Below are 25,654 nucleotides of genomic sequence, written 5' to 3' on the forward strand. Positions count from 1 at the left end.
ACTATATCCTTTGTTGGCAATGACAGAGGTCAAATGTTTTCTGTAAGTCTTCACAAGGTTGCCACACACTGTTGTTGGTATGTTGGCCCATTCCTCCATGCAGATCTCCTCTAGAGCAGTGATGTTTTTGGCTTTTCGCTTGGCAACACGGACTTTCAACTCCCTCCAAAGGTTTTCTATAGGGTTGAGATCTGGAGACTGGCTAGGCCACTCCAGGACCTTGAAATGCTTCTTACGAAGCCACTCCTTCGTTGCTCTGGCGGTGTGCTTTGGATCATTGTCATGTTGAAAGACCCAGCCACGTTTCATCTTCAATGCCCTTGCTGATGTAAGGAGGTTTGCACTCAAAATCTCACGATACATGGCCCCATTCATTCTTTCATGTACCCGGATCAGTCGTCCTGGCCCCTTTGCAGAGAAACAGCCCCAAAGCATGATGTTTCCACCACCATGCTTTACAGTAGGTATGGTGTTTGATGGATGCAACTCAGTATTCTTTTTCCTCCAAACAAGACAAGTTGTGTTTCTACCAAACAGTTCCAGTTTGGTTTCATCAGACCATAGGACATTCTCCCAAAACTCCTCTGGATCATCCAAATGCTCTCTAGCAAACTTCAGACGGGCCCGGACATGTACTGGCTTAAGCAGTGGGACACGTCTGGCACTGCAGGATCTGAGTCCATGGTGGTGTAGTGTGTTACTTATGGTAGGCCTTGTTACATTGGTCCCAGCTCTCTGCAGTTCATTCACTAGGTCCCCCCGCGTGGTTCTGGGATTTTTGCTCACCGTTCTTGTGATCATTCTGACCCCACGGGGTGGGATTTTGCGTGGAGCCCCAGATCGAGGGAGATTATCAGTGGTCTTGTATGTCTTCCATTTTCTAATTATTGCTCCCACTGTTGATTTCTTCACTCCAAGCTGGTTGGCTATTGCAGATTCAGTCTTCCCAGCCTGGTGCAGGGCTACAATTTTGTTTCTGGTGTCCTTTGACAGCTCTTTTGTAACAACTCTGCTGGCATCACAGCATGGCCTCACATCTCTCACACAATCTTACCCACTGCTCCAGGCCATGATGTGCTTTCTCTTTAATGCCAGCTCCATGTTCTGTGTCTCTGCTCTCTGCATGCCTCATGGCTATGTGTATAGGGGGCCGGCGCCTGAACTCTCTGGTTCTTATAGGAATCAGGTGCACCTGTCCAATCAGTTCCTGACCAATTACCAAGAGGCCTCCTGTATATAGTGCAGCTCCACCCTGTGGTCTGGGCCTGTGCAATGTGTTAGCTCAGTTAGTGTTTAGCTGCTGAGTTTGCCTGGCCTTGCTCTGAGTTACTCCCTCTGAGCTTTTCTCTGTGCTATTGCCTTGATCTTGTAGTCCGCCCTCCAGGAGGCAGAATATCCTGGTCCCTGTGTCTTTGTCCCTGTGTCTTCTTCCATTGCCTTGTCTGTACTTCGTCTTTTCTCGGTCTCCTTGTCTGTGGCTTTCTTCCCTGCTTTCTTTCCTTGTGTTTTCTGTCTGCTTTCACTCCGCACTCTTGCGGCTCTGCACTCAGACCTTGCTTCGCACTCTCTGGCTTTGCTCTGTGGCTCCGCTCTTTGCGGTTCCATCTGGCCCCGCTCTTTGCGGTACTATCTGGCTCCGCCTCCTGTGTTTCTGCACTTGGCTCCGTCTCTGCTCTTGGCTCTGCCTCCAGCGTCTCTGCTCTTGGCGTTACCTCCAGCGTCTCCACTCTTGGCTCCGCCTCCAGCGTCTCCGCTCTTGGCTCCGCCTCCAGCGTCTCCGCTCTTGGCTCCGCCTCCAGCGTCTCTGCTCTTGGCTCCGCCTCCAGCGTCTCCGCTCTTGGCTCCGCCTCCAGCGTCTCCACTCTTGGCTCCGCCTCCAGCGTCTCCGCTCTTGGCTCCGCCTCCAGCATCTCCGCTCTTGGCTCCGCCTCCAGCGTCTCCACCCTTGGCTCCGCCTCTTGCAGCTCCGTCCTTGGCTCTGCCTTCTCCTTCTCTTCTCTTAGTTCCACCTTCTACTTGTTACTTGGTCCTCCTGTGTGAACAGGTCCCTACCTGTTCCTTCATTCTCCTTTCCTTCTGGCTTGTTTCCGTACCTGCATCTTCTGTGTGTACAGGTCCCTACCTGTTCCTTCATCACACTCACAATAGGACTGCCCTCGGGTGTCATCAGAGTGCAGCCTGATTCATACACCACATCAACCCGTCCTGTGTATCCTTTGTTCCTGCCAGTCCTGCCGTTCCTGCCCTGCCTTCCAGTCCTGTGTTCTCTGCAGTGCCTCCCAATCCTGTGTTCCTGCCAGTCCTGCCGTTCCTGCCCTGCCTTCCAGTCCTGTGTTCCTGCTGTCCTAGCCAGTCCTGTTTCCTGCCGTGTCTCTGCCAGCCCTGAGTTCTCTGCCGTGTCTCTGCCAGCCCTGTCTCAGCCGTGCCAGCCTACTCGTCTGTGTTCCAGCCGTGCTCTTCTGCCAGTCCTGCCTAATGCCCGAAACCAATCCAGGTGTTCCTGTCTCCCAAGTGGGATCAGCAGCCACAGCCAGACACCACCCTGGAGTAGCACCTGGCAGCTGCCTGCTGCACAAGCCTGTCCTCACCATCAGAGGCTCCAGTGAAAACCCAGGCAGCTGTCATAGTCACGCCCCTTCCAGGGTAGTCTGGTTTGTGGCACAGTGGGGCCACAAACCCCCCGAGCTCACGCCCACCAGTCAGGGCGTGAGCGTGACATCTTTGGTCTTCACCATAGTGGAGTTTGGAGTCCGACTGTTTGAGGGTGTGCACAGGTGTCCTTTTATACTGATAACAAGTTTAACCCCTTTACCCCCAAGGGTGGTTTGCACGTTAATGACCGGGCCAATTTTTACAATTCTGACCACTGTCCCTTTATGAGGTTATAAGTCTGGAACGCTTCAACGGATCCCAGTGATTCTGACATTGTTTTCTCGTGACATATTGTACTTCATGACAATGGTAAAAATTCTTTGATAGTACCTGCGTTTATTTGTGAAAAAAACGGAAATTTGGCGAAAATTATGAAAATTTCGCAATTTTCCAACTTTGAATTTTTATGCAATTAAATCACAGAGATATGTCACACAAAATACTTAATAAGTAACATTTCCCACATGTCTACTTTACATCAGCACAATTTTGGAACCAAAATTTTTTTTGTTAGGGAGTTATAAGGGTTAAAAGTTGACCAGCAATTTCTCATTTCTACAACACCATTTTATTTTAGGGACCACATCTCATTTGAAGTCATTTTGAGGGGTCTATATGATAGAAAATACCCAAGTGTGACACCATTCTAAAAACTACACCCCTCAAGGTGCTCAAAACCATATTCAAGAAGTTTATTAACCCTTCTGGTGCTTCACAGGAATTTTTTGAATGTTTAAATAAAAATGAACATTTAACTTTTTTTCACAAAAAAATTAATTCAGCTCCAATTTGTTTAATTTTACCAAGGGTAACAGGAGAAAATAGACCCCAAACATTGTTGTACAATTTGTCCTGAGCACGACAATACCCCACATGTGGGGGTAAACCACTGTTTGGGCGCATGGCAGAGCTCGGAAGCAAAGGAGCGCCATTTGACTTTTCAATGCAAAATTGACTGGAATTGAGATGGGACGCCATGTTTCGTTTGGAGAGCCCCTGATGTGCCTAAACATTGAAACCCCCCACAAGTGACACCATTTTGGAAAGTAGACCCCTTAAGGAACTTATCTAGATGTGTGGTGAGCACTTTGACCCACCAAGTGCTTCACAGAAGTTTATAATGTAGAACCGTAAAAATAAAAAATCATATTTTTTCACAAAAATTAACTTTCCGCCCCCAATTTTTTATTTTCTTAAGGGTAAGAGAAGAAATTGGACCCCAAAAGTTGTTACACAATTTGTCCTGAGTACGCTGATACCCCTCATGTGGGGGTAAACCACTGTTTGGGCGGATGGGAGAGCTCGGAAGGGAAGGAGCGCCGTTTGACTTTTCAATGCAAAATTGACAGGAATTGAGATGGGACGCCATGTTGCGTTTGGAGAGCCACTGATGTGCCTAAACATTGAAACCCCCCACAAGTGACACCATTTTGGAAAGTAGACCCCTTAAGGAACTTATCTAGATGTGTGGTGAGCACTTTGACCCACCAAGTGCTTCACAGAAGTTTATAATGCAGAGCCGTAAAAATAAAACAAAAAATTTTTCCCACAAAAATTATTTTTTTAGCCCCCAGTTTTGTATTTTCCCGAGGGTAACAGGAGAAAGTGGACCCCAAAATTTGTTGCCCAATTTGTCCTGAGTGCGATGATACACCATATGTGGGGGGAACCACTGTTTGGGCGCATGGGAGGGTTCGGAAGGGAAGGAGTGCCATTTGAATGCAGACTTAGATGGAATGGTCTGCAGGTGTCACATTGCATTTGCAGAGCCCCTAATGTACCGAAACAGTAGAAACCCCCCACAAGTGACACCATTTTGGAAACTAGACCCCCTAAGGAACTCATCTAGATGTGTTGTGAGAGCTTTGAACCCCCAAGTGTTTCACTACAGTTTGTAACGCAGAGACGTGAAAATTGAAAAAAAAAATCTTTCCCCCCAAAATTTTTTTTTAGCCCCCAGTTTTGTATTTTCCCGAGGGTAAGAGGAGAAATTTGACCCCAAAAGTTGTTGTCCAATTTGTCCTGAGTACGCTGATACCCCATATGTTGGGGGGAACCACCGTTTGGGCGCATGGGAGGGCTCGGAAGGGAAGGAGTGCCATTTGGAATGCAGACTTAGATGGAATGGTCTGCAGGCGTCACATTGCGTTTGCAGAACCCCTAATGTACCTAAACAGTAGAAATCCCCCACAAGTGACCCCATATTGGAAACTAGACCCCCATGGAACTTATGTAGATGTGTTGTGAGAACTTTGAACCCCCAAGTGTTTCACTACAGTTTATAACGCAGAGCCGTGAAAATAAAAAAATCTTTTTTTTTCCCACAAAAATTATTTTTTAGCCCCCAGTTTTGTATTTTCCCAAGGGTAACAGGAGAAATTGGACCCCAAAAGTTGTTGTCCTATTTGTCCTGAGTACACTGATACCCCATATGTTGGGGTAAACCCCTGTTTGGGCACACGGGAGAGCTCGGAAGGGAAGGAGCACTGTTTTACTTTTTCAACGCAGAATTGGCTGGAATTGAGATCGGACGCCATGTCGCGTTTGGAGAGCCCCTGATGTGCCTAAACAGTGGAAACCCCCCAATTATAACTGAAACCCTAATCCAAACAGTAACCCTAACCACACCTCTAACCCTGACACACACCTAACCCTAATCCCAACCCTATTCCCAACTGTAAATGTAATCTAAACCCTAACCGTAACTTTAGCCCCAACCCTAACTGTAGCCTTAACCCTAGCCCTAACCCTAGCCCTAACCATAGCCCTAACCCTAACCCTAGCCCTAACCCTAGCCCTAACCCTAGCCCTAACCCTAATGGAAAAATGGAAATAAATACATTTTTTTAATTTTTCCCTAACTAAAGGGGTGATGAAGGGGGGTTTGATTTACTTTTATAGCGGGTTTTTTAGCGGATTTTTATGATTGGCAGCCGTCACACACTGAAAGACGCTTTTTATTGCAAAAAATATTTTTTGCGTTACCACATTTTGAGAGCTATAATTTTTCCATATTTTGGTTCACAGAGTCATGTGAGGTCTTGTTCTTTGCGGGACAAGTTGACGTTTTTATTGGTAACATTTTCGGGCACGTTACATTTTTTGATCGCTTTTTATTCCGATTTTTGCGAGGCAGAATGACCAAAAACCAGCTATTCATGAATTTCTTTTGGGGGAGGTGTTTATACCGTTCCGCGTTTGGTAAAATTGATAAAGCAGTTTTATTCTTCGGGTCAGTACGATTACAGCGACACCTCATTTATATCATTTTTTTATGTTTTGGCGCTTTTATACGATGAAAACTATTTTATAGAAAAAATAATTATTTTTGCATCGCTTTATTCTCAGGACTGTAACTTTTTTTTTTTTTTGCTGATGATGCTGTATGGCGGCTCGTTTTTTGCGGGACAAGATGACGCTTTCAGCGGTATCATGGTTATTTATATCTGTCTTTTTGATCGCGTGTTATTCCACTTTTTGTTCGGCGGTATGATAATAAAGTGTTGTTTTTTGCCTCGTTTTTTTTTTTTCTTACGGTGTTTACTGAAGGGGTTAACTAGTGGGCCAGTTTTATAGGTCGGGCCGTTACGGACGCGGCGATACTACATATGTGTACTTTTATTGTTTTTTTTTTTATTTAGATAAAGAAATGTATTTAGGGGAATAATATATATTTTTTTTTCATTATTTAGGAATATTTTTTTTTTATTTTTTTTTACACATTTTGAAATTTTTTTTTAACTTTTTTACATTGTCCCAGGGGGGGACATCACAGATCGATGATCTGACAGTTTGCACAGCACTCTGTCAGATCACTGATCTGACATGCAGCGCTGCAGCCTTCACAGTGCCTGCTCTAAGCAGGCTTCTGTGAAGCCACCTCCCTCCCTGCAGGACCCGGATCCGCGGCCATCTTGGATCCGGGGCTGGAGGAAGCAGGGAGGGAGGTGAGACCCTCGCAGCAACGCGATCACATCGCGTTGCTGCGGGGGGCTCAGGGAAGCCCGCAGGGAGCCCCCTCCCTGCGGGAAGCTTCCCTATACCGCCGGCACATCGCGATCATCTTTGATCGCGGTGTGCCAGGGGTTAATGTGCCGGGGGCGGTCCGTGACCGCTCGTGGCACATAGTGCCGGATGTCAGCTGCGATAAACAGCTGACACCCGGCCACGATCGGCGGCGCTCCCCCCGTGAGCGCCGCCGATCGCGCTGGACGTACTATCCCGTCCGTGGTCATGGGGGCCCACCCCACCTCGACGGGATAGTACGTCCCATGTCAGAAAGGGGTTAAACAGGTGCCATTACTACAGGTAATGAGTGGAGGAAAGAGGAGACTCTTAAAGAAGAAGTTACAGGTCTGTGAGAGCCAGGAATCTTGATTGTTTGTTTCTGACCAAATACTTATTTTCCACCATAATATGCAAATAAATTGTTAAAAAAACAGACAATGTGATTTTCTGGATTTTTTTTTCTCAGTTTGTCTCCCATAGTTGAGGTCTACCTATGATGTAAATTACAGACGCCTCTCATCTTTTTAAGTGGTGGAACTTGCACTATTGCTGACTGACTAAATACTTTTTTGCCCCACTGTAAGTATTCAGACCCTTTGCTCAGTATTGAGCAGAAGCACCCCTTTTGAGCTAGTACGGCCATGAGTCTTCTTGGGAATGATGCAACAAGTTTTTCACACCTGGATTTGGGGACCCTCTGCCTTTCTTCCTTGCAGATCCTCTCCAGTTCCATCAGGTTGGATGGTGAACACTGGTGGACAGCCATTTTCAGGTTTCTCTAGAGATGCTCAATTGACTTTAGGTCAGGGCTCTGGCTGGGCCAGTCAAGAATGGTCACAGAGTTGTTCTGAAGCCACTCCTTTGTTATTTTAGCTGTGTGCTTAGGGTCATTGTCTTGTTGGAAGGTGAACCTTCAGCCAAGTCTGAGGTCCATAACACTCTGGAAGAGGTTTTCATCCAGGATATCTCTGCACTTGGCCAAATTCATGTTTTCTTCAATGACAACCAGTCTTCATGTTCCTGCAGCTGAAAAACACCACCATAGCATGATGCTGAAACCACCATGTTTCACTGTTGGGATTGTATTGGGCAGGTGATGAGCAGTGCCTGGTTTTCTCCACACATACTGCTTAGAATTATCGCCAAAAAGGTCTACGATCGTCCCATGAGACCAGAAAATCTTATTTCTCATAGTCTGAGAGTCCTTCATGTGATTTTTAGCAAACTCTATGCGGGCTTTCATATGTCTTGCAATGAGGATAGGCTTCCGTTGGCCCACTCTGCCATGAAGGCCTGTCTGGTGGAGGGCTGCAGTGATAGTTGACTTTGTGGTACTTTCTCACATCTCCCTACTTCATCTCTGGAGCTCAGTCACAGTGATCTTGGGGTTCTTTCTTTACCTTTCTCACCAAGGTTCTTCTCCCACGATTGCTCGGTTTGGCTGGATGGCCAGGCCTAGGAAGATTTCTGGTGGTCCCAAACTTCTTCTATTTAAGGATTATGGAGGCCACTGTGCTCTTAGGAACTATGAGTACTGCAGAAATTCTGTTGTGACCTTGGCCAGATCTGTGCTTTGCCACAATTCTGTCTCTGAGCTCCTTGGCCAGTTCCTTTGACCTCATGTCATTTGGTCTGACATGCACTATGGGCTGTGAGGTCTGACATAGACAGGTGTGTGCCTTTACAAATCAAGTCCTATCATTTTAGTTTAACACACCTGGACTCCAATGAAGGAGTAGAACCATCTCAAGGAGGATCACAAGGAAATGGACCGCATGTGACTTAAATATGAGTGTCTGAACAAAGGGTCTGAATACTTATGTGATATTTCAGTTTTTCTTTTTTATTAAATTTGCAAAAATTTCTACATTTCTGTTTTTTTTTAAGTCAAGATGGGGTGCAGAGTGTATATTAATGTGAAAAAATTAACTTTTTTGAATTTAAAAAAATTGCTGCAATGAAACTAAGAGTGAAAACTGTAAAGGGGTCTGAATACTTTCCGCACTCACTGTATATTGCCTAAATTACAAAGGAAATGTGTTATCTTTAACTTTGGCCTTTTAGAGATCATTTCATCTTCAACTTGCTTAACTGTGCATAACAACAATTTTAACCAGGGGTGCTCACACTTTTACATGCCACTGTATACTCAACCCTCATGCTCCATACTCTCATGCATTCTTCAGCCCCATAGGGAGCCATTCACAGCCAAAATAGCTATTGCACTTTCATACTATGTGTAGTGCGGAATCCGTCACTTTCTACCTAATATACATGTGTAGTACATGGTCTGTCAATCTTTACCAGTACTACATGTATAAAGTGGGGTCTGTCGCAATACTTGTCTTCCATGTGTAGAGTGGGATTTGTCAGTTTTGCGCCCATACATTGTGTCCTCATGCAGTATTGTGCCTCTATTCATTGTACTTCTGGAGACACACATCCCGTAAATTGTTAATTAGGCTCTCTCCGCTACAATAATGCCAAACATGTGGCCGCTTACTGTGGTTTAGGCACGGTAGAGCTCATAAGGAAAGAGGCATTTGGATATGGGACTACATATTTCACAGGATTTTATATGAGGGGATGGCAGCTGTATCGCTTTTTCTTAGTCTTTGTTTTACTAGTGACGTGGGAACCCTTATATTTCCAGTGACAGATGATGAACCTGAGTGGGGGATGATTGTGAGCAGTATAAGTTTGCATTTTTATTGGTAACTTTTTGGGGTACATAACATTTTATGATCATTTTCAGTATAAGGTTGGTATCACATTCTTGTGTTCTACACTGAGCACTTATGACGAGCTTTCCGTTTGTATGTGACTGGAGACTTCTGAATCCTCATCGTGTGGCACCGCACATTGTCAGGATTCTACGATGTTGTGTGGCTAGACTAGGTAGTGAATAGAGTGGCTGTAGACTTTTAGCAAAAGACCAAGCAATCCCTTTAACTTCATTTTTAACTTCATTTTTAAAGTGAACCTGTAGTTATGATCCAGTCCGGAGTTTGCTTTCTGCTTTCCTCTCTCTGGGCTGGTCATGTGGGGGTTAACCCCTCTGCCTCATTTTGGAGCTGGCTGGCCAGCATCAGTGATAGTTCATTCTTCCAGGCTAGAGCAGCTGTCCCATTTACCCTGGTGATCCTTCTGCCTCTGACTTCCCGTATTTGTGTGAGACCCATTCCTTATCTCTGACTTAGTGTTCGTCTGGTGATTTTCCTTACTATATATTACTCGGCCTGATCTCTGAACCCCGCCTCTTGCTCTCTGTCTCTGATATCTCGTTCCCCGACCGGCTTTGACTTCTGGCTTGTACCCTGACTTCATCTTACGTTTTGGATACCGCGCTCCCGTTTGGCACTGACTTCTGGCTTGTCTCTGACTTCGTGCATTATTGTTACCTCTGGTACTTCTGCTGCTGACAGTTTCTGACTCTGCTCGTATGACCACTCTTTCGTTACCTGTGACACCTGTGCGGCTGCTCAGTGTTGCTTCAACTGGGCAAGGCAATGCATTACACTCATAAATGACGGAATTAACAATTAAGGCTAGTTTCACACGTCCATAATTCACGAATCGTGCTCATATTGGAATACCCGATACGAGCCTTCCCTATCTCCTGAGATGAGCCTACAGACATGTAATGCATGTCTATGAGGCAGTTGGCATAGGTCAGATCGTTACTTGCACAGTCAGTGTTTCACGGGAATGTGAAACCAGTCTTATACTGAATCTGTTCCCACAAAATTGTTAACTAATCTGCTCAAATCTTCAGGCACTGTAACTTGCTACCTACAGATGGGACAGCATGTTCAACATAGATTCCCTCTAAGTTTACAAAAGACATTCATAAAACATTGGACACATAATAAATCTGTCACCAATTGCTGCAAACCTTCCTCTTATCTGTGTGATTACTACTTTAGCATCGTTTGAAAATATACCGTACAAAAATAGTTACCATACTAGGTTCTACACAGTCTTGTGTGACGTCTCCACCCAAAATCATTTCTATCCATAAATTTTTTCTTGCCTTACCTGTAAAGCCACTTTAAATTCTGATCAGTGTTGACACAACGATTATATAAGCACTTGTTTCGCAACTTAACCCCTCTTCATGGAAACAAGCCAGACATCATAAGAGTTCTGTGTGTACTGTGGTCAAGTAGCAGCTAACACATTTTGCAATAGAAGTAGCTGTCCTATTTTATAGTGAAATATATTTCATAGTGAAACATCTATAAGGAAATAGAGACCATTATTGTAACTAACATCATTCAGCCCTATAATTAAAATGTAATAATGTGTATATAATAAAAAATAATTTGATTGAAAAAAAAGTTTATTTTATGTATGTTCCTTTCTTGGTTCCTAACTTTACATAGGAGAGAACCTGTTAGAAATAAATCAAAGTAGGGAAGCTCATAAGCTGGTGATGAATGGGCACTGTACTAAGTAGGGGTCTAGAATTTAAAAAAAATTATAATTTTTTTATATACTAAACTCACCTCTCAACTTAAAATACGGTGCCTTGCGAAAGAATTCGGCCCCCTGTAACTTTTCAATCTTTTCCCACATATCATCCTTCAAACATAAAGATACAAAATGTAAATTTTTGGTGAAGAATCAACAACAAGTGGAACACAATTGTGAAGTTAAAGAAACTATTTATTAGTTATTTTAAATTTTTGTGAAAAATCAAAAACTGAAAAATGGGGCATGCAATATTATTCGGCCCCTTTACTTTCAGTGCAGCAAACTCACTCCAGAAGTTCATTGTGGATCTCTGAATGATCCAATTTTGTCCTAAATGCCTAATGATGATAAATATAATCCACCTGTGTGTAATCAAGTCTCCGTATAAATGCACCTGCTCTGTGATAGTCTCAGGGTTCTGTTTGAAGCACAGAGAGCATCATGAAGACCAAGAAACACAACAGGCAGGTCTGTGATACTGTTGTGGAGAAGTTTAAAGCCGGATTTGGATACAAAATTATTTCCAAAACTTTAAACATTCCAAGGAGCATTGTGCAAGCGATCATATTGAAATGGACGGAGTATCATACCACTGCAAATCTACCAAGACCCGGCCGTCCCTCTAAACTTTCATCTCAAACAAGGAGAAGACTGATCAGAGATGCAGCCAAGAGGCCCATGATCACTCTGGATGAACTGCAGAGATCTACAGCTGAGGTGGGACAGTCTGTCCATAGGACAACAATCAGTCGTACACTGCACAAATCTGGCCTTTATGGAAGAGTGGCAAGAAGAAAGCCATTTCTCAAAGATATCCATAAAAAGTGTAATTTAAGGTTTGCAACAAGCCACATGGGAGACACACCAAACATGTGGAAGAAGGTGCTCTGGTCAGATGAAACCAAAATCGAACTTTTTGGCCACAATGCCAAATGATATGTTTGGCGTAAAGGCAACACAGCTCATCGCCCTGAACACACCATCCCCACTGTCAAACATGGTGGTGGCAGCATCATGGTTTGGGCCTGCTTTTCTTCAGCAGGGACAGGGAAGATGGTTAAAATTGATGGGAAGATGGATGGAGCCAAATACAGGACCATTCTTGAAGAAAACCTGTTGGAGTCTGCAAGAGACCTGAGACTGGGATGGAGATTTGTCTTCCAACAAGACAATGATCCCAAACATAAAGCAAAATCTGCAATGGAATGGTTCACAAATAAAAGTATCCAGGTGTTAGAATGGCCAAGTCAAAGTCCAGGCCTCAATCCAATCGAGAATCTGTGGAAAGAGCTGAAAACTGCTGTTCACAAATTATGTCCATCAATCCTCACTGAGCTCGAGCTGTTTGCCAAGGAAGAATGGGCAAGAATTTCAGTCTTTTGATGTACAAAACTGATAGAGACATACCCCAAGCGACTTGCAGCTGTAATCGCAGCAAAAGGTGCCACAACAAAGTATTAAAGGGAACCTGTCACCTGAATTTGGCGGGACCGGTTTTCGGTCATATGGGCGGAGTTTTCAGGTGTTTGATTCACCCTTTCCTTACCCGCTGGCTGCATGCATGCCGCAATATTGGATTGAAGTTCATTCTCTGTCCTCTGTAGTACACGCCTGCGCAAGGCAATCTTGAGCCCCCTGGCCCTTAACCCCTTCATGACCATGGGATTTTTCATTTTTCCGTGTTCGTTTTTCACTCCCCTCCTTCCCAGAGGCATAACTTTTTTATTTTTCCGTCAATTTGGCCATGTGAGGGCTTATTTTTTGCGGGACGAGTTGTACTTTTGAACGACATCATTGGTTTTAGCATGTTGTGTACTAGAAAACGGGAAAAAAATTCCAAGTGCGGTGAAATTGCAAAAAAGTGCAATCCCACACTTGTTTTTTGTTTGGCTTTTTTGCTAGGTTCACTAAATGCTAAAACTGACTTGACATTATGATTCTCCAGGTCAGTACGAGTTCGTAGACACCTAACATGACTAGGTTATTTTTTAACTAAGTGGTGAAAAAAAATTCCAAACTTTGCTAAAAAAAAAAAAAATTGCGCCATTTTCCGATACTCGTAGCGTCTCCATTTTTCGTGATCTGGGGTCGGTTGAGGACTTATTTTTTGCGTGCCGAGATGACGTTTTTAATGATAGCATTTCGGTGCAGATACGTTCTTTTGGTCGCCGGTTATTGCATTTTAATGCAATGTCATGGCGACCAAAAAAACGTAATTCTGGTGTTTTGAATTTTTTTCCCGCTACGCTGTTTAGCAATCAGGTTAATGCTTTTTTTTAATTGATAGATCGGGCGATTCTGAGCGCGGCGATATCAAATATGTGTAGATTTGATATTTTTTTTATTGATTTATTTTGATTGGGGCGAAAGGGGGGTGATTTAAACTTTTATATTTTTTTAATTTTTTTAACATTTTTTTCAACTTTTTTTTTTTACTTTTGCCATGCTTCAATAGCCTCCATGGGAGGCCAGAAGCAGGCACAACACGATCGGCTCTGCTACATAGCAGCGATCTGCTGATCGCTGCTATGTAGCAGAAATGGAGGTGTGCTGTGAGCGCCGTCCACAGGGTGGCGCTCACAGCCACCGGTCATCAGTAACCATAGAGGTCTCTAGGACCTCTATGGTTACCATCCAGACGCATCGCCGACCCCCGATCATGTGACGGGGTCGGCGATGACGTCATTTCCGGCCGCCCGGCCGGAAGCGGTAGTTAAATGCCGCTGTCTGCGTTTGACAGCGGCATTTAACTAGTTAATAGGTGCGGGCAGATCGCGATTCTGCCCGCGCCTATTACGGGCACATGTCAGCTGTTCAAAACAGCTGACATGTCCCGGCTTTGGTGCGGGCTCACCGCGGAGCCCTGCATCAAAGCAGGGGATCTGACCTTGGACGTACTATCCCGTCCAAGGTCAGATAGGATGAGGAGCGCACAATTCACTACAGTCTCTCTGGTATATTGAATATATTTTACAACTTTTACAAATGATTATACAATCTCCGGGAGACACTTAATTTGAATCTGAAATGTCGGGACACTTTATTGAAAAATGACACTGGGGAACACAATTTTTTAAGAGTTAGGTCAGACAACTGTTCTTAATTAATTTTTGGATGCTGAATCCAGAAATGATCTCAGTTTTTCTCTATCACGTCAAGTTTTTGAACTATAGGATTTTTGTCTTCTCAAAACTATGTAAACTACTGTACCTAAAAAGTGTTGTGTTTTTTTTTAAATAGTACAAATATGAACAAAAAATGAAATATATAAGAAATAGGCATGACAAAGTTGTGACTACTCTTACAAGTTGCCACGTAGCTCTATATGAGTCGAATTGTAATCAGATAACAAGTCTTATTACAGATATCAGTGCAATTGTGCTGGCAGGTAAGTTGTGTAGGAAAAACTTGACGTGCTAGAAAAAAACTGACTACATTTTTGGAATCAGCATGCCAATTTTAGATTAAATCAGCTCAAAAACCTAACTCAACAGAAATTTTTTTTCAAATTGTTCCCTATCTAATCTCAAACTACCAGTCCTCTCCCCAAAGGCAGTAAAACTTCCTTAAAAAAACAATTACTCAATAAGAGATAACAGACATTCTGTAAGATCTGCACTAAAGGTACCTTCACACATAACGATTTCGTTAACGATATCGTTGCAACGTCACGCTTTTTGACATAGCAACGATCCCGCTAATGATCTCGTTATGTGTGACAGCGACCAACGATCAGGCCCCTGCTGGGAGATCGTTGGTGGCTGGGGAATGATCAGGACCTTTTTTTGGTCGCTGATCACTCGCTGTCATCGCTGGATCGGTGTGTGTGATGCCGATCCAGCGATGTGTTCACTGGTAACCAGGGTAAATATCGGGTTACTAAGCGCAGGGCCGCAGGGATATTTACCCTGGTTACCATTGTAAAAGTTTAAAAAAAAAAAAAAACAGTACATACTCACATTCCGATGTCTGTCATGTCCCCCGGCGTCAGCTTCCCGCACTGACTGTGTCAGCGCCGGCCGTAAAGCAGAGCACAGCGGTGCCTCGATTACTCATCATTAGAATTACTCTATATGTTTAATGATTACATATTATTTCACAGGTCTTCCGTCATGGTGATAGAAGTCCAATTGAGACATATCCTAAGGACAAATATCAAGAAGACTCCTGGCCTGATGGCTTTGGGCAACTCACTGAGGTATAATAAACTACCATACTTTACTCATTTTAAGTGGCAATATTTTTGAAGATAAATTAAAAATTTAATATTGATTTCTAAAACATAGAACTGAAAGGTTTTCTATCCATAGTTCAAGAACATGCGACATTACAGCCTAAAGCCTCATTTAAATGTTCGCTTTTCACATACATGTTCTCTCCGTTTTTCACAGATAGAACTCGTACTAATTATAGACTATGAAGCAATTCATAAGTCCGTTTTTTTTTTCTCACACTTGTAAAAAAAAAATCACACAGACATGTACGTTTTTGAACAGAGTCATGGCTCAAAATTACCGGCACAAGCATCACTGACAGCACATGAAGAATCCATGCGCAATCCATGTGCTCCATATTTTTAGCATTGCAGTGGATAGGAGAAAATTTTAAGTTTTTCTGTTTTGGGGGGTATATGAGAATTTTCGCTGATAAAACACTTATAACAAAAACAGAAACACTGAGCAAATACTGATGAAATCTGGTCTGTTTTTACACAAGAGAAAAATGACTGACGCCTGAATGAGACCTAATGCTATGATCACTAATTAGTATTCAACCTCTCATTTTCAGCTCTCATTGACCTCAGCTTTTTGTGACATATTGAACAATATTTTTCCCGTTTTCAACAATGTGGCCAAGGTTAGACTAGTGTAAGAAACATCCGATTTTTTATCTGCATAGCATTCTGAATGTCTATTATTACAGTATGCAATTATAAAATCCCATGGCCATTTTTTCCTTCCACAACGATAATTTATTTTTCTATGGATCCGCTGGTGTAGTATGTCAGTGTTTTATCTGGGAGGAGTTATGCATCCACTGAGTTCTACAAGGGCATTTCCTTCTGAAAAACGGAAAAGAGTTATGTCTTTCTTTTTTTTTTTTACACGATCACTCAGTACTTGTTGAAAAATGATCATTCAAAGTAGCCAAGTTACTCATAATGTTTTGTGTGCTGTTTACACATGAATGGCACACAGTCCGATAATGCATTAACCTGAATGAGACCTAAAAGGTGAGGAATTTGTATACAAAAGAAAATACCATGTGAACAATATACAGTAAATGATATTGTAAGGTGAGATGTAAGCTGTCATATGATAGAAAATGTGACTGGGGAGCAGCTCTTAGGCCACGTACACATGTTCAGTATTTGGTCAGCATTTTCCATCAGTATTTGTAAGCAAAAACCAGGAGTTGATGAAAAATACTGAAGTGGTGACGTGTTTCTATTACACTTTTCCTCTGATTGTTTTACTCCAGGTTTTTGCTTATAACTACTGATGTAATATACTGACTGTAATGCTCGCGCCCAGACTGGTGTGGCCCCACTGTGCCGCAAACCAGTCTTCCCAGGAAGGGGCGTGACTAAGCAGCTTCCTTGGTGTTCATTGGAGCCTCTGATGGTGAGGTCAGGCTTGTGCGGCAGGTAGCTGCCAGGTACCACTCCAGGGTGGAGTCTGGCTGTGGCTGCTGATCCCACTGGGGAACGGAACACTCACAGACAGGCGGGCACAGCTCAGACACTGGCAGGACAGGCGGGCACGGATCAGACACTGGCACGACAGGCGGGCATGGCTCAGACACTGGCACGACAGGCGGGCATGGCTCAGACACTGGCACGTCATGCGGGCACAGCTCAGACACTGGCACGGCTCAGACACTGGCACGACAGGCAGTTACGGCTCAGATACTGGCACAGCAGGCAGGCACAGCACAGTCACTGTCACGACAGGCGGGCATGGCTGAGACACTGGCATGACAGGCAGGCAAGGCTCAGACACAGGCATGACAGGCGGGCACTGCTGGCACTCTAGCATGGCAGGCAGGCATGGATGGCACTCTGGCACGACAGGCGGGCACAGCTGGCACTCTGGCATGACAGGCGGGCACAGCCAATGGGACTGGAACCGGTACGAGTTAGACAGGAGCATAGACAGGTATGCGTAGTATATGGAGACAGGTAGGGACCTGTACACACTGGAGGAGAAGGGACAGATTCAGGGAGGACAAGAACACAGACAAGTATGAGTGATATATGGGAACAGTTAATTAAACACAACCACAGATACACCACAACACTATATACTTATATCTGTGCCATAATGGCAATATACCCTTGTGGAATTTAATAAAAGTGACCAGTGCTCTGTGGAAGAAAAGAATGTGGACCGAAACCACTATTCAAGGACAAGGACACCCACAACCAAGATATAGACTAGTACCAGGTAAAACACCAGACAGAGAATAGATATAAAATGCCTTTATTATATATGACTGGCAATTGAATATATTTAATATTTTAACAATACATAATTTGTGCGCACAAAAAACAAAGGGAATTATTTAACAATAAAAAACCATAAAAACAATATATGTATATAATAAAAGATGGAATATTGTAACGGACTGACCCCCCAAAAAATAATAAATATAATATTTGTTTATATAAAGGTAGGAGCAACCACTAAAAATAGCCACATAATAAAATAATATATGTCAAAAAATTACCACATAAAGTGACCAAGATGAATTAAAAAATAAAAAGTAAAAAGAATTTTTTATATAAAAAGCCCCAAATGTAAAATAGAAGTGTGGTAAAAAAATCCCAGAGATGGTATATGGGAAGCAACTGTCCTATCTAAAGTCTATGTGATAGAACATATAATTATAAGTGCACAAAGAACAATGTGCAAAATAAGCAATCTATAAAAATATATAAATAACAACACAAAGATTATATAAACTAGATGATAAAGTGCAATTATAGCAAAGGGTGTATGCAATGACAGTGCATAAAACCACAACTAAACCATTTGGCTCCAAAGTATAGTAGTGTAACCAAGTAATCAGCTGTAGCCAAATAAGGCTGCAGAAAAAGGTGCAATCACCTGTGCAGTATGTATGACCAACACTGGGCTTTTAATCAATGCCTTAAATGAACTATGGTCAAAATATGTGTGGCTATCAGTAACGGGTTACTAGAATAGAAAAACACCATGCCTTAAATGAACTATGGTCAAAATATGTGTGGCTATCAGTAACGGGTTCCTCTGGAGTAGGGGCAGAGCCGGGAAGAACCGCAAGGAACGGAGCGGGAGCAGAACGGAACCGCAGGGCACGGAGCAAGAGCAGGACGGAACCGCAAGTGAGCGGAGCAAGGTGCAGAGAGGAGCCGAGAGCAGAACAGAACCGCAAGTGAGCGGAGCCAGGTGCAGAGCAGAGCTGAGAGCAGAACAGAGCTGCAAGAAGCAGAACTGAGAGCAGAGATAAGACGCAGGGTGCGGCGAGCAGAGCAGAAGTAAACACAGAGAGAGGAGCACAAGGATATACCCAGCAGGGTAGGGAAGGCTATAGACAAGATTACAAGTAGACACAGGTATAGGACTGAGTTCAGACTAGGTCAGGTGCAGGAACATGAAACAAGAGTAGTACACAGTACAGACAAGAACGGACACGGGAACAGGTACTGGGCAAGGACACAGGCCTGAATTTGCAGCCCTCAGGGAGGCAGAAACAAAACATACAAAGCACAGAAACAGATCTGGGTATGCAGCCCCCAGAGAAGGCAGAGACAGAACATACAGGCACGGAAACAGATCTGGGTATGCAGCCCCCAGAGAAGGCAGAGATGGAACATACAGGCACGGAAACAGATCTGGGTATGCAGCCCCCAGAGAAGGCAGAGATGGAACATACAGGCACGGAAACAGATCTGGGTATGCAGCCCCCAGAGAAGGCAGAGATGGAACATACAAAGCACAGAAACAGATCTGGGTATGCAGCCCTCAAAGAAGGCAGAGACAGGACAGGACCTGGAAACAAAGCAGCAAAGTAGAGACTGACAGAGTATGTTGCTCAGGCCCTACCCTAGGAGTGGGGATGTCTTAAGTACCTGAGGCTGCATGGCATTAGGCTGGGGACACCTTAGGAAGGTGCCCACTATCTCCATAAGACTCAGGAAGTGTCGGCATTGACGCCCTATGCACACAGCCAGGAAGAATGCAAAGAGCAGACAGGAGACATGAGGTACAAAACATGGAGCCGGCAGAAGACAGAACTCACAGCATGGCTTAGAGCAGTGAGTAAGTGTAAGGCAGGTGGGGGATTGGAGGCCATGCAGTGATGCTGGCAGGGTTGTTACACTGACCAAATACTGAACGTGTGAATGTGTCCTTACTTTGATGAATATATAACGTAACGTAATGTGTGGTGTCCCTGCAAGAGATCTATACATGTTTTGCTAGGTTCCCTTATATTTTATTATTATTATTATTATTATTATTATTATTAATAAACCGCAGATTCCTGGACCCCATCAATATGCCACTTTTAATTCGGCTGAGCATAAGCTACATCCCTTTTGTAGGTCCAGGACTTCGAGATTACCAATTAATTTTCTCAGATGCAATTTGATGGAATCTAGAAGAAAAAGGAAAGTAGAGGGTGCTCCATTGTGTAGTGTTTCAACAAACAAGCAGGTGTACTTGAAGGAGGGAATATGGAAAGTCCTTATCTTTGAGAAAATACCAGGCATAACTCTGTTTTAAAACATGTGTAAGGACACATCCACACATTGAATCTTTGGTGAGTTTTTTACCTCAGTATTTGTAAGACAAAACCAGGAGTGGGTAAAAAATGCAGAAGTGGTGACATGTTTCTATTATACTTTTCTTTTGATAGTTCCACTACTGGTTTTGGCTTACAAATACTGAGGTAAAAAAAATCACCAAATACTAAACATGTGCACGAGGCTTTAGTTCTTAGCTTCATCATCTTTCTGCCATCTTCACAATGTATTATAACAGAATTGGGCAAAGAGCGACTCACAGGTTGAACAGCCGGAGGGATGAATGTTGCTTCTTTGGGCCAAGACAGCTGAAGGGCTGAAAACAGTAGCCCATGGATCGCACCATGCCCTCAACCACCAACTACTTCCCGATGGAGGATGGTGCCACCAGCTCCTTCTTCCACCAATCAACACGTGACACAACTACATCATGACATTCCATCTGCTGTGTGAAGAAACCGGGAAAACAGGAGCGAGGTGAGTATGTGGAGTTTTTTCATATGCGTCTGACATGTTTGCATGTACAGTGGATACCGAAAGTATTCAGACCGCTTTAAATTTTTTACTCCTTGCTTCATTGCAGCCATTTGGAAAAATTAAAAAAATGTAATTTTGTTTCACATTAATGTACACTCTGCACCCCATCTTAACTGAAAAAAACCAGAAATGTAGCCATTTTTGCAAATTTAATAAAAAAGAAAAACTGAAATATCACATGGTCATAAGTATTCAGACCCTTTGCTCAGACACTCATATTTAAGTCACATGCTGTCCATTTCCATGTGATCCTCCTTGAGATGGTTCTACTCTTTCAGTCCAGCTGTGTTTAATTAAGCTGACAGAACTTGATTTGGAAAGGCACACACCTGTCTATATAAGACTTCACAGCTCACAGTGCATGTCAGACCAAATAAGACTCATGAGGTCAAAGGAACTGGCCAAGGAGCTCAGAGACAGAATTGTGGCAAGGCCCAGATCTGGCCAAGGTTACATCAGAATTTCTTCAGTACTCAAGGTTCCTAAGAGCACAGTGGCCTCAAAAATCCTTAAATGGAAGTGTCATGGTCCAGTCCTGAGTTTGTTTTCAGCTGTCTTGTCTCTGGACTGGTCAGGCGGGAGTTAATCCCCTCTGCCTCGTTATGGAGCTGGCTGAGCTATTTCAGTCCTCTGCAGTTTGTGGGCCAGTGTCAGGTATAGTTCAAGCCTCCCGACTGGAGCCCCTGACCTGTACTCCCATTAGTGATCCTTGTTCCTCTGACTGCCTGCACCCGTGTATGACTCAATCTGATTTCTGGACTTTGCCCCTTGTTTTCTGTCTTTGATACCATGCTTCCCGACTGGTTTCGACTCAGGATTGTGGCTTGTATCCCGACTTCTTCTTACAGCTCACGTTTTGGTTACAACATTCCCAGTAGGCTCTGACTTCTTGTTTGTCCCTGACTATTCCTCTGACTTCCCCTGTGTACTGCGCTGACCTCTCAGTGTATGACATTGGCTTGTCTGACTTCTCTTTCATTACCTGTGGCACCTGTGTTGTTGTTCAGTGTTGCTGCGCTGTGTGTACAACCTCTTTTCCTTCACCAGCACACCCTGGTGGAGGTTGCACTATATTGCACTGCAGCAGTACATTACAGGAAGAAGTTTTGGACCACCAGAAGTCTTCCTAGACCTGGCCATCCAGCCAAACTGAGCAATCGTGAGAGAAGAGCATTGGTGAGAGAGGTAAAGTAGAACCCCAAGATCTCTGTCGCTGAGCTCGAGATGCAGTAGGGAGATGGGAGAAAGTTCCACAAAGTCAACTATCTTTGCAGCCCTCCACTAGTCTGGCCTTTATGGCAGATTGGCCCGACGGAAGCCTCTCCTCTCCTCTCCTCTCCTGTGCAAGACATATGAAAGCCTGCACAGAGTTTGCTAAAAAAACACATGAAAGACTCCCAGACTATGAGAAATAAGATTCTCTGGTCTGATGAGATGAAGATAGACCTTTTTGGTGATAATTCTAAGCTGTATGTGTGGAGAAAACCAGGCACTGCTCATCACCTGCCCAATACAATCCCAGAAGTGAAACATTGTGGTGGCAGCATGATGATATGTTGGTGTTTTTCAGCTGCAGGGACAGGATGACTGGTTGCCATTGATGGAAACATGAATGTGGCCAAGTACAGAGATATCCTGGATGAAAACTTTTTCCAGAGTTCTCTGGACCTCAGACTTGGCCAAAAGTTCACCTTCCAACAAGACAATGACCCTAAGCACACAGCTAAAATAACCAAGGAGTGGCTTCAGAACAACTCTGTGACCATTTTTGACTGGCCCAGCCAGAACCCTGACCTAAACTCAATTGAGCATCTCTGGAGAGACATGAAAATGGCTGTCCACCAACGTTCACCATCCAACCTGACGGAACTGGAGAGGATCTACAAGGAAGAATGGCAGAGGATCCTCCAGGTGTGAAAAACATGTTGCCTCATTCCCAAGAAGATTCATGGCTGTACTAGCTCAAAAGGGTGCTTCTACTCAATACTGAGCAAAGGGTCTGAATACTTATGACCATGTAATATTTCAGTTTTTCATTTTTAATAAATTTGCAAAAATTAATACATTTCTTTTTTTTCAGTTAAGTTGGGGTGCAGAATGTACATTAATGAGAAAAAAAAGAACTTTTTGAATTTACAAAGTAGCTGCAATGAAAGAAAGAGTGAAAAATTTAAAGGGGTATGAATACTTTCCGTACCCACTGTATATAGGAGGCTATGTGGTGGCTCACAGTGTATATAGAGAGGCAATGTTGAGGCTCATACTGTATATGCGAGCAGGGCCCACATTCCTTTTGGTATCCATTTTGATCTATGTGTTTATTGTTATGCTGTAATGTCTATTGTCTGTACAAGTCCCCTCTAAAATGTAAAGTGCTGCGGAATATGTTGGCGCTATAGAAATAAAATTATTATTATATATGAAGCTATGGACTATGTGGGAACTCATACTGTATATAGGAGGCTGTATGGGGCTCATACTATATTTAGGATGCTATGTGGGGACTCAAAGTGTATGTAGGAGGCTATGTTGGAGCTCGTACTGTATATAGGAAACTATGCGGGGGCTGATTGTCATGGTTTGCTGGATACATTCAGTTTGGAGTGCTCAGGGTTAAAACCGGATAGCCTCCTTTTGGTTTTCTGGAGGCTTTTTATAGCTTCTTTCTGGGACCTGCTTTGTTGGTTATATTTTTGCCTTGGCTCTGAGTGATGACCCCTGTGTGCCTGCGCCTTGTGCCTGTGCTATAGCTTGCTTGTATTGTTTTGACCCGGTACTGTCCCCCATTGTGGTTTTGTCTTTCTGATCCTGTTCTGTGCATCTGCTTCTCTGGTAATCTGACTCCTGCTACGACCCTGACTTCTCTCTATTAGCCTGCCTCTTGTGTACTGAGTTTGCCTTTCTGTGTTACTGACCTCGGCTTGTCTTGGATTACGTCTCCCTTCTACACTCCGTTTCTTCCCTCGTGTCTGGTAGCCTCCTCTCCTCGGCCCCAGGGTCTCAGTAGTGTCCACGCTCATTCCCGGGAGCAGCGGGTAAGGCCCCGCCTCCTTCCCCTCTGACCTGCGGTCACGTGCCACAGGTCCTGACAGTACACTTACCAGTTGGTGCTCTCCTCTCAGCAGCCCCACAGTAACACTGTCATCTCGCCCAGATCCTGTACAGCTGTATTAGGCTGTCCCAGGCTCCGGTCTCTTCCCATCAGGACTCCAGGAAACCGATGGTAAGTGCCCATCCGGCGGTCTCCTCTTGATACTAATACTGTACACAGAGGCTATGTGAGGCTCATACTCTATGCAAGAGGCTATGTGGGGGCTCATACTGTATGTAAGAGGCTATGTAGGAGCTCATACTATAAGTAGGAGGCTATGTAGAGGCTCATGTTGTGTATAGAGAGCCTATATCAGCACTCATACTGTATGTAGGGGACTGTGTGGGGGCTCATATTATATATAGGGGCTGTGTGTTGGCTCATACGGTATATAGAGGGCTATATGCAGGCTCATATGGTATATAGGGGGCTACAGTGGATACGGAAATTATTCATACCCACTTAAATTTTTCACTCTTTGTTTCATTGCAGCCATTTGGGAAATTCAAAAAAGTTCTTTTTTTTCTCATTAATCCCTTTCTGCCATCCGACATACTGTTCTGTCCATGTGGCCTGGGCCCTTATTCCCATGGACGGAATAGTACGTCACATGCGATCAGCCGCGCTCACGGGGGGAGCACGGCCGATCGCGGATGGGTGTCAGCTGATTATTACAGCTGACACCCAGTACTAAGTGCCAGGAGCGGTAACGGACCGCTCCCGGCACTTTAACCCCCGAAACACTGCAATCAAACAAGATTGCAGTGTTCCGTGGCATAGAGAAGCATCGCACAGGGAGGGGGCTCCCTGCATGCTTCCCTCAGACCCTCAGAACAACACGATGTGATCACGTTGTTCTGAGACTCTCCCTGCCTGCAGACCCCCGGATCCAAGATGGCCACAGGGTCCTTCTGAGTCCTGTAGGGAGGTGGCTTCTCAGTGCCTGCTGAGAGCAGGACTGAGAAGCCTCCTTCACTGCCTGTCAGATCGCTGATCTGACACAGTGCTGTGCAAAGTGTCAGATCAGCGATTTGAATTTATACAGTGATGTCCCACCCTGGACAATGTCAAAAGTTAGAAAAAAAATATTATACTGTGTAAAAATATATTTTTTTAAATTCCGAAAGAAAAAAAATAAATAAATATTGTTCCAATAAATACATTTCTTTATGTAAATAAAAAACAATAAGAGTACACATATTTAGTATTGCGTGCGTCTGTAATGATCCGACCTATAAAATAATGCTTTATCATCATACCGTCAAACAAAAAGTGGATTTGCACGCAATCAAAAATACGTATATAAATAAACATGGTACCGCTGAAAGTGTCATCTTGTCCCGCAAAAAACGAGCCACAATACAGAATCATCAGCAAAAACATAAAAATATTATAGCTCTCAGAATAAAGCGATGCAAAAGCAATTATTTTTTATATAAAATAGCTTTCATTGTAAAAAAGCGTTAAACATAAATAAATTATATAAATGAGGTATCGCTGTAATCGTACTGACCCGAAGAATAAAACTGCCTTATCAATTTTACCACACGCAGAACGGTATAAATGCCCCCCCCCAAAAGAAATTCATGAATTGCTGGTTTTTGTTCATTCCTCCTAACAAAAATCAGAATTAAAAGCGATCAAAAAATGTCATGTGCCCGAAAATGGTACCAATAAAAACATCAACTTGTCCCGCAAAGAACAAGATCTCACATGACTCTGTGGGCCAAAACATGGAAAAATTTACTGCTCTCAAAATGTGGTGATGAAAAAATTATTTTTGTGCAATAAACAGCTGCCAAATATAAAAACCCGATATAAAAATCCACTATAAATAGTAAATCAAATTCCCCCTTTATCACCCACTTAGTTACGGAAAAATAATAAAATAAAAAAATGTATTTATTTCCATTTTCCCGTTAGGGTTAGGCCGCGGTCACACTAGCGAGTTTTACGGACGTATGAAAGGCACAAAAACTATGCATTGCACACGGACCAATGATTCTCTATGGGGCAGCTCCTATCTGCCGTATATTTCTGTGCCGTATTTTACAGGCGTAGAAAATCGCAGCATGCTGCGTTTGTCAGCGTATTGGGCAAAA

At 43.6% G+C, this 25,654-nt stretch overlaps 1 protein-coding gene across 1 annotated transcript in view; it reads left to right on the forward strand.

The window, feature by feature from the left end:
* ACP3 (acid phosphatase 3) overlaps positions 1 to 25,654 on the forward strand; it is a 108,950-nt gene that overhangs the window by 4,086 nt on the left and 79,210 nt on the right. The window contains exon 2 of the mRNA XM_069730084.1: positions 15,239 to 15,334. Within this exon, the coding sequence (XP_069586185.1) occupies positions 15,239 to 15,334 (96 nt within the window). The remainder of the gene's footprint in view (positions 1 to 15,238; positions 15,335 to 25,654) is intronic.

This window comes from Ranitomeya imitator, chromosome 6 (assembly GCF_032444005.1).
Source record: "Ranitomeya imitator isolate aRanImi1 chromosome 6, aRanImi1.pri, whole genome shotgun sequence".
Classification (NCBI taxonomy): Eukaryota; Metazoa; Chordata; class Amphibia; order Anura; family Dendrobatidae; genus Ranitomeya; species Ranitomeya imitator.